Source organism: Lathyrus oleraceus, chromosome 2, assembly GCF_024323335.1.
Source record: "Lathyrus oleraceus cultivar Zhongwan6 chromosome 2, CAAS_Psat_ZW6_1.0, whole genome shotgun sequence".
Taxonomy (NCBI): domain Eukaryota; kingdom Viridiplantae; phylum Streptophyta; class Magnoliopsida; order Fabales; family Fabaceae; genus Lathyrus; species Lathyrus oleraceus.
Genome location: NC_066580.1, coordinates 117,318,297 through 117,337,226, shown reverse-complemented (window position 1 = coordinate 117,337,226; position 18,930 = coordinate 117,318,297). Strand labels below are relative to the sequence as shown.

General features: G+C 40.1%; 1 protein-coding gene across 1 annotated transcript; it reads left to right on the top strand.

Moving 5' to 3' along the window:
- The first annotated feature begins 15,205 nt into the window (after nucleotides 1-15,205).
- Nucleotides 15,206-18,730, top strand: LOC127122177 (uncharacterized). Its single transcript, XM_051052559.1, has 2 exons — nucleotides 15,206-15,363; nucleotides 18,316-18,730. Exons 1-2 carry the CDS (start codon nucleotides 15,206-15,208, stop codon nucleotides 18,728-18,730), a joined length of 573 nt encoding a protein of 190 aa, XP_050908516.1.
- The last annotated feature ends 200 nt before the right edge of the window (nucleotides 18,731-18,930 follow it).

Here is an 18,930-nt window from a genome sequence, read left to right as displayed (position 1 = left end):
CCACCTCTGGGCGTATTCTTTGAAGCTTTCGTTATTTTTCTGGCACAGGCTCTGCAGCTGAGTCCGGCTAGGTGCCATGTCCATATTGTGCTTGTACTGTCTGAGAAAAGCTTCTCCCAGATCCCTCCAACATCGGATAGAATCTCGTTTCAACTCCATGTACCAATCCAGAGATGCCCCGGATAGGCTATCCTGGAAAAAATACATCCACATTTTCTCGTCATCTGTATATGCCGAGATCTTCCGATAGTAGGCCTGCACATGAGTGCGAGGGCAAGAAGTACCGTTGTACTTGTCAAAGGTGGGTGCTTTGAATTTATGGGGGATTCTCAGACCTTCAACTAACCCCATGTTAGTAACATCGAACCCAAGAGAGTTCTGGCATTCCATCGCTCTTATTTTTTCAGCCAGGGCATCAACCTTCCGATCCCTGTCCTCCATTCTACCAACATCACCATCATCCTCACTCAGCATTGTGAACATGTCCTCTTGTCTGTCGACAATAGGGGTTGGATGACGCACCGGAGCCCTGGTAGCTCTAACATTGACCTCTGCAGCAAGAGGCTGACCATCAACTCTTATCCCCCTGAGTTCTTCTCCTGTAGCATAACCATGACCGGGAGCAGCAACAACATTAACAGTCTCAAAACCAGGTGGAGCAACAGGTGAACCACGGTTAGACGCCTGAATAACCGTTTCTTGCCTCTGAACCAAAGCACAGAGCTCCTCCTGACCCTGAGCAACCCCTTGCATCATCGTCATAAATTGGGCCATGTTCGCCCTCATCTCAGCTAACTCATTCTGAACCTGATCCATGCTTCGTCGCTGATTAAGTCTTGTAGAATACCGGTGAGGTCGCTGATCCGCTATCCTGCCTGACACAGGAACCAGAGTGAGAAGTCGGCACAAGAACACCTGTTATGCAAATGTTATGAGTATGATGCTAATGCATATGATGCACATGATAATGATCATCTCTCAGGCATTCAAAGAGCCCGATTCATCCTCGAAAGATGACAACCTGCAACAACACAAAGCAACAGGGAGGTACGGAAACAACATACAACAGGGTATTGAATACAGAGAAAATCTCATCTATAAATGAGCGACTGGATCATGCAACAAAGATCCAAATATCCAACAAAGTACAACAAAGAATCCCACCCAACAAGCCTGGGGGTGATTCTCACTAAAAACATCAGGAAATACAAGCTAAGACAAGTTACTTCTAGGAATGAGCGTCTTCAAGTAGTGACACTGGTCTATCAACAGTTCACACTCTGAACATTCTGGCAAGGGAGTGATCTTCTCCTTCAACTGTCTTCTAAGCTCGACAACCTCTGACCCAAGCCGGGCTTCTGATGCAAGTCTTTGGTCGACTTCCTTCTTCAACCGGATATCTTTGTCTCTGAGTTGCTTCTCCAAGTCTCTGATCTTCTTCAGATAACTGGCCTCCGCTTTCTGTAATCTCAAACACTCTCTGTGCTCTGCATCTAGCAAGGTCTCCATCTCTGAATACGATCTCTTCTTGCTCCTCACACCACCAACACATGCACTCTGGGCATCTCTGAGCTGATGAGTCAAATTCAATCTATCAGCTTTGGCCTGGTACAACTCCATTTGGGCATCTTGCTCTTTCTCCTTCAGGCGGCGATTCTCCATCAGAGCTTGCTTATACTGCTCAGCAGGCACAGTATCAGCAAGAATCAAGGGTGGTTGCACTTGTAACGGATTCATCCTATCATAGGGCAACAACAAAGTCTCCACTCTCTTCTTCACCCAATCAGTGTAATCAGGCATAGCAATGGCAAACTTCTTCCCTAAAGCAGATCCATCTTTAACACCAATAGACTTCCAAGCTCTTCCAATCTGCTCCAATCTAACAGGGTCAGTACGCTTCTCAAAATATACACTCTCAGCTATCTCAGCTTCAAGCGGTCTTCTATTCATCACGAACCCTAACTGGCGAAGAGAAAGAACCGGGTTGTAATTGATGCAACCCTTGGTCCCCACAAGTGGCACGTTCCGGAATTCTCCACAACTCATAATAACATCTCGCACGTCCATCCGGTATGACTGCCATCTGATGTCATATGAAGTAAGAGACATCACCCTCTGAGTCCACCTGTAAGTACTCTGAGCGTCGACAAACGGCCCACTGACTGGTAGGAGAGACACGAACCATCTGAGCAAAAGTGGGAGATAACACCTGATAGCTCCACCCTTACCATGCCTACTGTGGATAGCATAGTAAGTGTCAGCTAACAGAGTAGAGACTGGATTCCCTCCAATGAAGATGCAAACTGCAGCATAGTCAACAAAGTTGGGCATACTCGGGAACAGAACGATCCCATAGATCATAACAGCAAGTTGGGCATGAAAAGCCTCCCAATTCCCTTTCTCTGCTTCTCCTCTAGCAACTTTCAGCAGAAACTTCAAAGGTAGACCCACAACATCTCCACTAGTCTTCCAACTATCACTGATCTCTCTGATACTCAGATGAAGAGCTCTAGCAATAACCCCGAAGTCAACTTCCTTTGGCACGTCCAAGAAAGGAATCTGATGCTGAATCGGGATACCCAACAGAATGGAGTACTCCTCGAGAGTAGGCGCCAATTGATAGTCCTGGAAAGTGAAACATCGAAGCTCCGGGTCATAAAACTGAAGAAGAGTCTGCAACGGCACCGGGTCCACTACCATCTTCAACAAAGTCAACAGATCCCCATACTGGTCAACGAACCCCTTCAGATGATCACTAGTCACAAAACTGCCCAACTCAATCAGAGACGTCAAAGGCTCACGGTGAAAGCTGTAGGAACAGGTCTTCCGCTTCGGCTCGGGAACTGTTGCCATCTCTATCAATGAATCAAAGCTCTGGAATGTACCTGAGAAATGATATGCATGCAGGGATTAGTTTTTTCCTTTTTTCTCTTTTTTTTTCAAAATTTTTTTATTGCATTTCTTTTGAAAAATAAACATGCTATGATGCATATGATGCAGACAAGACTGGCAAGCTGTGCATCTCTGAACACAGGATCGGAGCTTCGGCTCGAATTCTGATCACAATCAACTGAAACCCAAAGTCAACTGATCAACGGTCATCTGAACCCAATCTGGAAAACTGAGTCACCAACAGGACCACAAGTCACCAACCGGTCACCAACAGTCACCATCTGTACCTGTTAAAATGATCATTCCCTCCCCACTCACGGGTGTCATCTAGGCCAGGGTAAGGTCAAAAGAAACGCAGCATAAATAACCTTTCGCAGAATATCATCATATACACACCCGAAGTATGTAACGATAATATCCCATCAGGGTCTGAACTGCTCGTGATATCGATGTTCCGCTAAGTGGCGCATACCACCCGCTTCCCATGAATCACTCTATTCCTAGGTTTCCTAGATTTCACTCATAGCCTGGGTATTGGGCCTTTTACCTCGAGTAACTCCCACCCCCAAACAGAGAAACACAGCCAGCACAGTAGATGAAGATGAATGAATGCAAACATTAATGCACACATTGAATGCAAACAATAAATGAAATGAATGCAATAAATAACAGCACAAAGCAACCACAGCCCTAACCTAGAGAGCGCTAGGAAAGACTCGCTTAGGGAAGATGGACCAGCATAGGTCAACTTCTCGAGTCCCCAGCAGAGTCGCCAGCTGTCGCATTACGCGAAAAACCGGCGGGAAAACAAGAACAACAGAGCCGCCACCGTGCGTTATTTATCCCAAAAGAGGGAAAGGAAACGCTCAGAGTAAACCTGGAAAAAGCATGGTCTCGCGACCAAAGAGAATGGGATCGGGAGTCGGTTATGCGAAGGGAAGGTATTAGCACCCCTACGCATCCGTCGTACTCAACGGGATCCACGCACAAAAGGGAGGGAAATGGTTGCTAAAACACTGCTCAAACACACACACACTGGCTGAAAGAGACACAAGAAAACAAACAAGGCTGACTCGGCAGGATATCGCATCCTGGGCCTACTTAGTCTATCAGGCATAGACATCAGAGTCAAAGTAGTTCGGACCGGGGAAACAACACATGCTCGCTAGAATGTCGCATCCTATGCATACGTATCTTCTTGGACGAAGAAGAATCAGAGCATTCGTAGCTCGACTAACACGCACACAAACAAACACAGGCAAAGGCAAACGTAGAGCCCGAATGCCAATCACTGGACTTACATCAGCATCCGAACCAAAACACACACAAGAAGGCAAACATGGAGCCTGAATGCCAATCACTGGGCTTACATCAGCATCCGAACCAAAACACACACAAGAAGGCAAACATGGAGCCTGAATGCCAATCACTGGGCTTACATCAGCATCCGAACCAAACAAACCCACGCTGGAACCTGAACGCCACTCGATGGACTTACATCAGCTTCCAAGCACACAACAACGCAAAACAAAGACACAGGCGCCCGGAGAGATCTGCTCATCTCCTGCCTACGTACCTCATCTGGTATGAGGATCAGGGCGACGTAGTTCCCCTACGAAGGGACACAAGGCTAGCCTAACCAGATAACAGAGGGAGACACAACTAGGGAGACTAACTCGAGCCTAGATGTTATCATGCACAATCATCCCTAAGTCAAGGTTGCTAGCTAACTTGCACAGGAAGCAAGCCTATCCTATAACACAAGCCATAGCAAACAAACACAAACAGCACACACTATATGCACACAAGTGGGGCTCAATCAAAGGGTAAGACTGCAAGAGCAAGTCATCTGTACAGGGGTAAAGGTAGCTCTTAACCTTGACATTGAGAGTCAAGGTGAAGCCAGATGAAAAGTGAGTGAAGATTAGACTTCACAGCTCTTATCCCTGGTCAGGGAGAGCTATAGACAAAGAAGTGTGGGTCCAGAAAGCGGGAACCCTTCTACACTTAAGACACTGACACTGTACACTGTACAAGATCTTGGGTTTGTATCCCAATGCATCAACACAGTGGTGTGAGCAGAGGGATAACTCAACAGAATAGCAGGGGATGGATTGCACATCCCTTGGGTTCTGCCAATTGCCTTATCAGAAGGTCTTTACCTGCTCGGGGACAAAAATAAACAAGCACAAACATTGCCTCTTAAGGAGGACTTCAGACAGTTGCCTGGCCAAGTAACAGGCCAGGTCTTCCAGACTACATGGAGACAAGAAAGTTATACCTCAGTGCAAATTGCTTATCAAGCAAAGCAAAGCAATATTAGCAACTAATGTACCTGAAATCAATCAAATATCATCAGTATACCAATCACAGAACTAAACAGCAAATGGTTCACACTTAACTATACACAGACAAACACAATCCAATGCACCAAAGTGCAAGCAACTCAAAAGAGCCAAGCATCCTACAACATAAAACAAGTTAGTTTACAATATCAAATGACATCTCAATCAAATGTGAATCCACCTCCTTAAGGTATTTTGCTTCTTAACCTGAAAATCACATTCAAACATGAGATACAAGACCACTAGGACAAGCCTAGGGTCAAAAGGAAGTGAAAAAGTCAAAACAGCAAGTGAAACATGATCAACATCAAGATTAATCAATTACCAAGAGAATCCAATTGGCCTCACATCAAAACTATGCACTAAATTCAAATCATGCACAAATTAAGTCAAACTAAGCAATTGTGAACCATATATGAGCAAACAGAATGGTCACACTCAAACAAATACCTAAACAGCTCAATAAATTCCACAAAAATTCCAGCCTAAACAGGACACATTCAATGAACTACATATCAATTTTCATGCCATTTGGACAAAAGGAAGTAGGTCAATGAAAATCATAAAGTCAGCAGAAATCCAAACAAGCCAACACATGGTAGCAAAATGAGCATCAACTTCAATCAAATGCCAAACAGTGAAAACAATTAAGAAATGAATGGGACCAAAGCCAAACTTCATCTAAACATGTTATGAATCACTCCATCAAATTTCACATTCATATGATATGGTATGAGCATTTCACAAGACTTGGAAGACAATCACTCAAACAAAACCCTAAAATGTCTAAACAGCAAACAAAAATCTCCATCAAATAGGAAATGGCTCAACAATTCCTACAAAAATTCATGGCAAAACTAGACATACAGAGGAGATCACATTCAAAATTTGAAGTCAATTGGCAAAGCATAGGCATATCAAATAAAATCATGAAGTTGACCTAACCTAGTGTGACACAAATTGTCACACTCAACTTGCACACATCATAACTTGCAAACCATGAATCCAAAATTCACAAACTATACATCAAAATAACCAGCAATGAGTCAAGAACAAGCATGTGAAATTTCATTCAATTTGGATAATGCATGATCATTTCATGTTAAAAATGGTAAAACATACACAAAATGCATACAAGTCAAAGATCAACAGGCAAAGTCAAAAATTCTCCAGGCACAACTTGGACTACCATGCCTATAAAAAACAAGAGACAATTTGGAATCTAACAAAAAAATTCCCACGCAATTTGGATTAGGGATGAATTAGTTTGGATTTTTTGAAGTTTATTATGAAAATGAAATATTTATTTAACATGAAAAATGAATTAATATACAGGCGTGGCAATTTTGTAATTATTGGAATCAGTAAGCAAAACGCAGCGCATAACTAAATGGCTTGGCGCGTTATGATTGGTGGAATTGAGCGGTAAACACGAAATTTGAATTGGAATCCAGAGAAACGGATCAAAAGCTCGCCTGGAGCTGTTCTTGACCAGAAAATTTCCAGAAATCGCGATGAACATAACTCAACCAAAATTGGAAAATGGCACATGGTTCTCTTCGTCTTTCCACGTACATCAATAATATGCAACTGAAATCTCCTAATTCCTACTGTATTGGACGGATCGAACACGAAAAGGTTTGACATCAAAAGTTCAAATCGAGATTTCTCTCTCAAATCTTGATGAAACTTAATTCTACAAATTGCACTTCATTCTACAATCAAGGATCTACGCAAATCATATCACAATTTGGAGAATCATTAAGGTCGAAATCCAACCTTATGATAATGGCAGTGGAGATTTCGCGCGTTCCAGCTCCAATTCGTGTGAAACAGATGAAGCAAATGGCTCAGGAAGGTGATTGGAACAACTTAGGTAGCTCAGCAATGCTCCAGGTGCTTGAACCTTCAGTTTGCCATGGTTGAACAAGCTTGGACAGTTGGAGTTTGGCGCGGTTTTCTTCCACAATTCCTTCAAACAGTCCTCAATCAATACCTGCAGATGAAGGATCTACCAAGAAACAGCACGAGAATTGATGGATTATTGATGAAAAATGGAAAAAAAAGTGAATGTGCAATGTGTGAAAAAGTGAGAGAGTTTTAGAATTTTGATCTTGAATCTGAGAATTGTGATTAGTCCTTCTTGAAAACAGTTACAATTAACAATATATACCAATGCCTTAATCCAAAATTAATCATGATTAGCAAAATGGAGATGATTAGTGTTAAGTGCATTTTCAAGTGTGTGGCCAAAATGCCCTTTCATGATGCAGCCAACTTTTCTGTCCAAACTTGGTTCACACAAATTCTAAATGGCATATGTGATGTGTTGAAAAAAGTCCCATGTCAAAATTCCATGTAATTTGAAAGTTGGACCATTTTGCCCTTGCTTTTTAATTGGTACACTTGAAAATTGACCTTTTTATGTGAAGGCTTTTGGCAAAATGTGATGATGGATTATGAAAGTACACATCAAATGTGGTTTGCTCAAAGAAAAACCATCCCATTTGGCCATTCCATGTGAAAGTTATGCCACTTTGAATTTGGACATTTTTGGAAAATGAATGGATCATATCTTGCCAACCACTCATGGGAATTTCAAGTTATTGGACTTTTTGGAATGGTGAGATCAAGATCTTCAACTTTCATGTTGGACAAAATTCCATTTGAAGCTTGTATGATGAAGTGATTTTGGGGAGAAAAACTTTCCATTTTGGGCAGTTGAAATTACAGGTCACCTGCTATTTTTGGAAACTTCTGATCTGACCTCCAAATCTTCAACCTTGGTCTTTGATATGTCAAATGAGACTTATATGGACATGAATGAGGCCTTTCAAACCATCTCACACCTTCCAATCCATAAAATCAGGCACAGTTGACCACAGTTGACTTTCTAGGGTTTCTGAAGAAATTTAGCTTGACTGTTGAGCTTTGATCATCCAATCTTTGGCCAAATCACTTCAAAATGATCCTTAGACCATATGAACTTGATAAATCAACCATAGGGCTTTGTTCCAATGAAAATAGCACTTGCTTGCTTGTCTGACCTGATCTCCTGACCAGTTTGACCTAATTTGTCAGTGGGCTTGCACTTGGGCAAATGGACAATGCAATGTTATGCAGTGGCTTATGTTATGTTAATGACCTAATATGAAATGAATGTACAAAAGGTAGGGTGCAAATTTGAGGTGCTACACTCTAAACTTCCACTGGACTCAGTTCTGATGATCTAAAAGACCAGTACTCTTAGAAGCTCTGACGTAACCTCAACGCAATCTCTGGATGACACAGAAACTCCGAGATGACAAAGACTCTGATGAAGATTCTCCAAATCCAGAAAGAGTAACGGAAAGAACTTCTTCAAATGGAAAGAAAGAATTTTTAGAAAGAAGTTATTCAGGGAGACAAATTAGTTATGGCAAGAAACACAAAAGTAATGACATTGAATGCTCATCAAAGGCCAATATTCTGTCATCACTCCAACGATCCTTTCACCACTATATAAAGGACAACATACTTCAGTGAGAGATACACAACAACACACAGAAAAATTCTTTACATTCTCTCTTAGTTTTTCATGAGCTGATGCTCATACATGAAAACATTTGCTTGTTTACTCTGCTAAATTGCTTTTGTTCCTCAAGTGACTCTGCGTAGTCTGTATACTTGGGAGGACTAAGAGATCACTCTCTTAGACGTTTGGTTGTATTAATCTTTCAAGATTAGTGGATTAAGTCCTTTTTGAAGGCGAAATCACCTTGGCCGGGTGGACTGGAGTAGCTTTGTGTTATAAGCGAACCAGTATAAAATTCTGTGTGTTCTTACTTTTGAAAAAGCTTTTATTTTCCAAAACAATTCAAACCCCCTTTCTTGTTTTTCTCACCTTCAGTTTCTTCTTGGGGAACAACTTGATATCATGGTTTAGCAAGAAACAAAATTATGTATCCCTATCCACTACTGAGGCTGAATACATAGCAGCTGGGAGTAGTTGTTCTCAACTGGTTTGGATGAAACAAATGTTGACTGAATACAATGTCACACAAGATGTCATGACATTATACTGTGACAACCTGAGTGCTATAAATATTTCTAAGTATCCTATTTAGCACAGCAGGGCAAAGCACATTGATATTCGGCATCACTTTATTAGAGAACTGGTGGAAGAGAAAATCATAGCCCTGGAGCATGTCCCTACTGAAATGCAATTAGCTGACATATTTACAAAGGCTTTGGATGCTAATCAATTTGAATGTTTAAGAGGGAAATTAGGGATTTGTATCCATGAGAATTTATAGCAATTAATTTGGAGTGGAAAAGGTAATAAAGATATTGTCTGCCCATTTAAAAGAAAGTGCCCCATTTATGGAAAATCATTACCTAGTATTGGATTTACCATCTACAGCATTTTCACACGCAACCTCAGCACAACCACTTCCATCTTCATCAAACTGTATCGACCATCTCTGCTAGGGCAACAAAAATTGTTTCACAAGCTCAACAAGATGTCACAACATCCTTCATCTTCTGGTTCTAAACCTGCACATAAAGCAAGAACACCCTCCATGGATTTTCTTCATGAAGACATCTTGGAAGTTATTCCCCTATCAGTCATCCCAGGCGGCGCCCCTGGTCCTTCTTCCACTGCAGGAAATACTCAAGGTAACAATTCTGATAACCCTCCCTCTAAGGATGACATGCATTATACTGATCGTGTCATTAGGAATCTAGTCACGAGGATCCTAAATGAAGGACACTCAGTCAAGGGAGTTTCGACTCCTCTATCTAGAAGGGACCCCTCACCTGAGGTGGAACCTCACAATGAGAAAGATGATGAGTCATCTAGGTCAGAGAAAGATATAGCGGTTGAGGGACTGTGTTCTTTAGGGCAAAACGTGCCTTGTAAGAAACCTGTAAATGCTTCTTAGTCTAAGAAGCATGAATATGCTGAGAAGGTGATTGATTTGGAAGAAGAGAGCTCAGATGATGAAGATGATAGCTTGCTTCATCACTTGGAGCCAAGGGTTGTTAAGAGAATGAAGACCAGGAAGGGCAGGTCTGTGGCTGAGATGATGACAGCCAGAACTAGTAAGAAGGCTACTACTGTAGGTCCTTCAAAGTCATAGAGTAAAGTAGAGGTAAAGAAGAGAAAGGTAAGAGAAAGTTCTGATTCAGAGGATGATGTTGAAGACGATGTCCCAGACATCTGTCCTGTCAAAAAGCAAACTGTTAGAAAATCTCCTGCTAAGGTTGCTGCTGTGCATTTGGATAACATTTCCTTCCATCTGGAAGATGGTGCAGCCAAGTGGAAATTTGTAATACAGAGGAGAGTAGCTGTGGAAAGGGAATTGGGAAAGGATGTTGTGGAAGTTAAGGAGGTTATGGATTTGATCAAGTCTGCTGGTTTAATGAAAACAGTTAGTGGGTTACCCCAATGTTTTGAAGGTCTTGTTAAGGAGTTTGTGGTGAACATCCCTGAGGACATTGCTGACAAGAACAACAAAGAGTTTTGCAAAGTGTTTGTTAGAGGAAGGTGTGTAAGGTTTTCTCCAACTGTGATCAATAAGTTCCTAGGAAGAGGAACAGAAGGAGCTGTTGAATTAGAGGCCACAGACAATGAAGTCTATAGGACAATAACTGCTGGACAAGTCAAGGAATGGCCAAGCAAAAAGCATCTCTCTACTGGAATATTAACTGTGAAATATGCTATCTTGCATAAGATAGGGTCAGCCAACTGGGTACCAACAAACCACATCTCAACAATCTCTAATGCTCTTGGAAGGATCATATTTTCTATTGGAACCAAGCTTAACTTTGATTATGGAAGGTTCATGTTTGAACAAATTGTCAAACATGCTTCCACAAATGCAGTGAAGCTGCCAATTGCTTTTCCCTCAATAATTTGTGGGATAATCCTAAGCCAGCAACCTGGTATTTTGAGCACAAGTGATATCCCTAGTAGAAGAAAACCTCCATTGTCAGTTCATTACAAGTTAATTGAAGGAATTTATGTCAATGACATTGTCATGACATCTACTATGAAGAAGCCAGCGTCTCAAGGTGGCCTAATTGCTGAACTGAAAGAGACCTGTAAGGAATTAGAGACTGGGATTAGGGTGGCTAAGGCTAGGAAAGAAGATTTAGAGGTTCTAATTAATAGCTTGGAGCAAGGAGATATGGATAATGTTGGTGAAGCCAAGGAAAAATATGCCCACACCTCAAGTGAGAGGTATGAATCTCAAGACAAATCAAGTGGCAGTTCTGGATCTGAAGCTGATGAAGATTTTAGCTCCTCAGATTGAGTTGTGGTGAAGATGGTCCCCCTGTTATGATGATATGTTGTTCTGGATGCTTTGATGATTTGATGTTTTTTTGGCAGTCTTATGACTTGATGTAGTTTTTGGGTTCTTTGTGAATTCCCCGGATTTCTTTTATCTCAGCTGATATAGCTGTGTATAATTATGGTTATGTAACACCTGACATTATGTTTTAACATTCTATATGTTATAACATTCTATGTGACATTCTCTGTTGGACTAATTGACATTTATTTTGTCTAAATTGGTCTCTTTGGTCTATTTTGACTAAAAAGGGGAGAAGTTAATATTTGGAAAGTTGCAGTTAATGTGTGGAGAGCTGCAGTTAATATGTGCTGAAGTAGCTAAGCTATAAATAGATGTATGTGCTGATGTTGAACAGAATGATGTTCTATGTTGTACAGGTGATGTGGAAAGAGATGTTGTACAAGTGATGTTGAAGGAGATGTCAGGTGGGGTGATGGATGTTACAAGCGTTATTGAAGGAGATGTCTGTGTTAAACAGACTTAGGGGGAGAAGAAGCACTTATGTGTTTATTATGTGTTTAATACTAGTTGCTATTATAGCTAGTAATTGTGCGGTGTATTACTTCTACTGCTGCTTAACTGCTGATATGTTTTTTACTCTTGTGAACAAATGGACTGATATATGTTTTAGCCAAAATTTTCCAAAGGGGGAGTTTGTTGGTTCTTGTGTTGGCAGCAATTTTGGTAAAACCTAGAGTGTTCACAAGTTGCCATATGTGTTGTCTTGACATAAGATAACTTGTACCTGCAGGATGTTTAAAATGTGATTATGCAGGATTTTACTGAGATGTCTGACCCGATATCATGACATCTGTATACAGAACATTCAGTCTGAATGTTATGTATTATGTGATTGTGTTTTGAATGAAAATCTGTGTATGATTGATGAGATGATTGGACACGCTATCAATCAGTAATTACAACGAGATTGACTTATTTTTCAAAGAGATATAATCAACTGTCATGAGAAGATATAAATGGAAAATAGTTTTAGGGTTTTATGATGTCCAAGCCCAGCCAAATGCTTCTATAAAAAGAACATGGAAAACCTGATTTTATACACAAGAAATAACGAACGAAATATTGAGAGAGAATAAGGGTTTTATTCTTGTGTGGTCGTGTGAATTGAAAGCCATTCAATTCATCCATAGATGATTGAATTGGTCTGATTTTTGAGTTGTAATTTGTCACTCTAAGCTTTGAAGCATGAGTGTGTATTTACTTGATTGAAGCTTTTAAGTAAGATCAAGTATGTGTCTTTGAAGAGTGTCTTCTTTTCATTGTAATTCTTGTTTTATATCACTGCTATGATTGAGGGGGAGTGAGTAGGATCTCATATCTAAGAGTTCTTAGGTAGAAGTCACAAGGGTAGAGATTAGATGAAAAGACTGTAACTTGAAGTTGTTTACTAAGAGTCTTTGAACTGATTCTATTTAGTGGATTTCCTTCCTGGCTTGGTAGCCCCCAGACGTAGGTGAGTTTGCACCAAACTGGGTTAACAATTGCTTGTGTCTCTTGAATTACTGTTCTTTATCTTTTATCCTATTTGTATTGTTCAGATATTAGTGTCGTGACATTACTTTCGACATCTCATATCTGATACCAGAATTTCAGCTTTAAAGAAAGTCCTTGAAGGAGCTGTTGAAGATTGTGATAAGCTTGAGATGGAAGTTTCTGAATTAAAAGGAAACATTTTTGTTTTGTAAAGAGAAAAGGAAATTTCAACTAAAAAATGTTTAAAACTTGAATAAGCTTTATCTCAAGCCCCACAAACTTCTAACACAATCATATACAAATATGAAAAAGCATTTAAATTTTTTTTGAAAAATGGGCTAGAAAGAAGCAGAATGGCTTCTACGATTTATGGAGTAAGTCAAAATAAAAAAAGAGGAATAGGATATGACTCTGATGAAGACGAGCAAATACCTTCTGCAGATGATAAAACTAAATCTCCTTTTTCTTATCATTACACACATGCACAAACACAAAAATTTACTAATGCCAAAAAACCCAAAGTTTCCAGAAACTCTGGGAGAACTAATCACAAAGGACCCAAAAGATTCTGGGTACCAAAGGATAAAATAGTCTATGTTGCAGATATCCAATGCAGCAGAGTTAAGACACCAATCATGGTACCTGGATTCTAGATGCTCGTGACATATGACGAGAAGAAAGCATACATTCCAAAGCCCAAAACTTAAAGATGTTGGCTTCGTAGGTTTCGTAGGAAATCAGAAAGGAAGAATCAGAGGCTCCAGAACAATTGGTAATGGATCTCTTCTCTCTATCTCTGATGTTCTTTACATGGAAGGATTAATGCATAACCTTTTATTCATAAGTCAATTAAGTGATAGCTGTTATGATATAATCTTCAATCAAAAAACATGCAAAGCAATTAATCAGAATAATGGAACAGTTATTTTCACTGGCAAGAGGAAAAACAACATTTACAAAATTAATCTTTCAGACCTAAAGGATCAAAATGTAAAATGCTTAATGTCTGTAAATGAAGAACAATGGGTATGGCATAGACGCTTGGGTCACATTAGTATGAGGAGAATTTCTCAGCTAAATAAACTCGAGTTAGTCAGAGGTCTACCTAAACTGAAGTTTTCTTCAGATGCTCTTTGTGAGGCATGCCAGAAAGGAAAATTTTCTAAAACTTTTTTCAAAAAGAAAAATGTTGTTTCTACCTTTAAGCCTCTGGAACTCCTTCACATTGACTTGTTTGGACCTGTTAAAACAGCTTCAGTCAATGGTAAGAAGTATGAACTGGTTATTGTTGATGATTATAGTCGCTGGACATGGGTAAAATTTCTAAGACACAAGAATGAGTCACACTCTGTATTCACTAGTTTCTGTTCAAAAGTGTAAAACAAATTTGACTCTAAAATCATCAGAGTCAGAAGTGATCATGGTGGCAAATTTGAAAATGAACTCTTTGAAGAACTTTTTGATTCAAATGGAATATCCTATGATTTCTCCTGTCCTAGAACTCCACAATAAAATAGGGTTATAGAGAGGAAGAATAGGACTCTCCAAGAAATGGCCAGAACCATGACCAATGAAACAAATGTGGCTAAGCATCTTTGGGCTGAAGCAGTAAATATATCGTGTTATATTCAAAATAGAATCTATTTAAGACCTATTCTAGAGAAGAATCCTTTTGAACTGTGTAAGGGAAGAAAATCCAACATTTCTTATTTTCATCCTTTTGGATGCTCCTATTTTATCCTTAACACTAAAGAACATTTGAACAAGTTTGATTCAAAAGCACAAAAAGGTATTATGTTGGGATACTCATAGCGCTCTAAGGGCTTTAGAGTATACAATACAAAAACTAAAATTGTGGAAGAATCAATACATGTAAGATTTGATGATAAGCTTCACTCTGAAAAGTCAAAGCTAGTCGAAAAACTTGCAGATCTGGAGATAACACTTACATGTGCTGACGAAAAGACTAAAGAATCTGAGGAAGATGAAAGGCAAAACCCAAAAACAACCGAACTCTCAACTATACAGAAAAGATCCAGAAATCGACTAAACGTCTCTGAAGAATTGATTCTGGGAAACAAGGATTAACCTGTTAGAATAAGGTCTACATTCAAAGTATCCAAGGAAACCCCTATGGGATTAGTGTCTCTGATAGAGCTAACATCCTATAATGAGGCGCTTCAAGACAAAGAATTGATTATGGAAATGGAAAAAGAACTTGATCAATTTGAAAAGAATGATGTCTGGGATCTTGTACCAAAGCCAAAAGGTACACACGTCATTGGAACAAAGTGGGTATACAGAAACAAACTAAATGAAAAGGGAGAAGTGGTCAGAAAAAAAGCATGACTGGTAGCAAAAGTGTATAGTCAACAAGAAGGCATTGACTACAACGAATCCTTTGCACCAGTCGCCAGGTTAGAGTCTATTCGTTTACTTGTTGTAGCGGGGTATTCGTTACCTTTAGATTTCTTGACTAAATCAAAAGTAAATCATACAATTCGAGTCGCCACCGCACTTCTATTTATCCAAGGGAAAGGTTAGAAAGCGAACAAAAACCGAGAAGTTTTATCAAATAAAAAACTAATAAAAATGTCAGAGATCTGGGTAAGGGGATTGGTTATCCAATGGGAAGGTTTTAAGCACCCAAAACATCCTTAGTACTCTAAGGGAGACCTTTTCACAATGTTGTAAGGTAGGTTGGTATTTGTGAAAATCATTTGTGCAAACATGATTGGGGAGATGAGAGAAGAACGTACAAATTATTTACAATTTTGTGTTTGAATGGATAAACCCATTGCCTACGTACCATCTTAAAAAAGATTAGGATCAAAACCTCGTAGTTCAGGGTAAAAATCTCAAACCCTCAATCCCCCACTCTTGCGCAACTCTAGGCTCACACCTTTTCCACTCAAAACCCATATGCGCCATAAACTAACATTCCTTCACCATCTGAACAACCACCAACACCACCCTTTGAACCTCACATAGAAACTCCCTCCAAAAAACCCATTCCCCAACAATCTAAACCTCCCACTAAATCCATCCCCACACCACCATCACCTATACCTCCTACCTCTGAACTTGAACCCACCCTTCCCACACTGGAAGAGGCAGTAGCCTTATTTGCTGAGTCTTCAGTGGAGAAGATCATATCGCTATCCGAAAACCCTAGAATTGGTGATTGTTGGTTCTAAGTATTGGCAGCAATTTTGGTAAAACAAAGAGTGTTCACAAGATTTTATGTGTTATGCCTTAACATGAGATATCCTATGTACCTGTAGGAGCTTAAGAAACATAATCATGCAGGATTGTTTTAGAATGTCATACACAAGGTCATGGCATCTGATATGTATGTACCTGCTGGAGCTTAAGAAACATAATCATGCAGGATTGTTTCAGAATGTCATACACAATGTTGTAAGGTAGGTTGGTATTTGTGAAAATCATTTGTGCAAACATGATTGGGGAGATGAGAGAAGAACGTACAAATTATTTACAATTTTGTGTTTGAATGGATAAACCCATTGGCTACGTACCATCTTAAAAAAGATTAGGATCAAAACCTCGTAGTTCAGGGTAAAAATCCCAAACCCCCAATCCCCCACTCTTGCGGAACTCTGGGCTCACACCCTCTCCACTCAAAACCCATATGCATCATAAACTAACATTCCTTCACCATCTGAACAACCACCAACACCACCCTCTGAACCTCACATAGAAACTCCCTCCAAAAAACCCATTCCCCAACAATCTAAACCTCCCACTAAATCCATCCCCACACCACCATCACCTATACCTCCTACCTTTGAACTTGAACTCACCCTTCCCACACTGGAAGAGGCAGTAGCCTTATTTGCTGAGTCTTCAGTGGAGAAGATCAGATCGCTATCCGAAAACCCTAGAATTGGTGATTGTTGGTTCTAAGTGTTGGCAGCAATTTTGGTAAAATAAAGAGTGTTGACAAGATTTTATGTGTGATGCCTTAACATGAGATATCATATGTACCTGCTGGAGCTTAAGAAACATAATCATGCAGGATTGTTTTAGAATGTCATACACAAGGTCATGGCATCTGATATGTATGTACCTGCTGGAGATTAAGAAACATAATCATGCAGGATTGTTTCAGAATGTCATACACAATGTTATGGCATCTGATATGTTTGTACCTGCTGGAAGATATAAATGGAATTGTGGAATTATGCAGGAATTGTTCCAGGATGTCAGACCCGATGTCATGACATCTTGTACACAGAACATTCAGTATGAATGTCTGGTGTTTTGTGATTGCACAATTAATGGCAATCTATGTATGATTGAAGATCTGATTTGCAGGCGCATTCAATCATTAATTACAACCTGATTTACTTATTTTCCAAAGAGATCAATCCAGCTGTCATAAGAAGATTTGATTGGAAAATAGATTTAGGGTTTTCAAGATGTCCAAGCCCAGCTGAAAGCTTCTATAAAAAGGGACTTAAAAAACCTGTTTTACAACACAACCAATACTGAGCGAAATATAGAGAGAGAGCTAGGGTTTGTGTCTGTTTAGTTGTGAGACTTGTAAGCCATTCAAGTCATCTTTTGATGATTGAATTGGACTCATTTGTGGTTGTAATTGGTCACTCTAAAGCTGTTAAGCAAGAGTGTATGTCTACTTGATCAAAGCTGTGAAGCAAGATCAAGTGTGTGTCTACTTGATCAAAGCTGTGAAGCAAGATCAAGTGTGTGCCTTCTTGATTGAAACTGTGAAGTAAAATCAAGAGTGTGTTATTGAAAAGTGTTTTCTTTTCTCAAGGGATTGTTGTTTAAGATCACAGGTGTGATTGTAGGGAAGTGAGTGGGTTCTCATATCTAAGAGTGCTTAGGTAGAAATTGCACGGGTAGAGATTAGGTGAGAAAGACTTTAACTTGTTGAAGTGTACGGAGAGTCTTTGAACTAATTCTATTTTAGTGAATTTCCTTCCTGGCTTGCTAGCCCCCAGACGTAGGTGAGTTGCACCGAACTGGGTTAACAATTGCTTGTGTCTTTTGCATTACCATTCTATATCTTTCTTCTGTTTGTGTAACTCAGATATTAGTGTCGTGACATTACCTTTGACATCTCATACCTGATACCAGAATTTCAGTGATGATCCCTCTGCAGTAAGGATTCACTAGAATAGAGTAATCAGATGGGTGACATCTGAGGCTTTCAAGCTGAAAGGCCTCTTTGAAGAAGTCTGAAACGACTTCATCAGAGAAGCTGGAGAGAGGCTACATGATCGTCTGGCCAGAGAGGCAGAAGCAAAAACTTGCAGAGAAGCTGAGGAAAAGGCTCGTCTGGAAGAAGAAGAGAGCGCAAGAGAAGTTGCAGAAAAGGCCGCTGCTGAGGCTGTTGCTGTTGTTGAAGCTGAAGCCAAAGCCAAGGCTGACGCTGAAAAAGCAGCACGCATTGCTACGGAAGAAGCTGGCAAGGCTAGGTACACTGCTCTGACTCAAGGGGAGAAATCTCACTCTGATTTCGCTCCTCTTGTGTTGAAGACTCTGGAAGAACTCCAGAAAGAGCAACAAATTATGAGAGCAAGACTGGATCAACAGGACTCCGTCAACTCCAACATTCAGAAATTGTTGACTCAATTGCTTCAGAGGATGCCGCCTCCTCCGAACCCTTAGGCACACTTAGGATTTTCATCCTATTTTCTCTAAGTGCTTATCTTCTATGTTTTCCTCTAAGTGTTTTCCCTCTGTTATTTTCTGTAGTTTTTACCTGTACTTCTCTTTCATTAATGAATTATGCTTTACCTCATTTACATTGCTAAGTCTTTTTGAGTCTGACAAAAAGGGGGAGAATAAACTTAACAGCCTCTGATGAA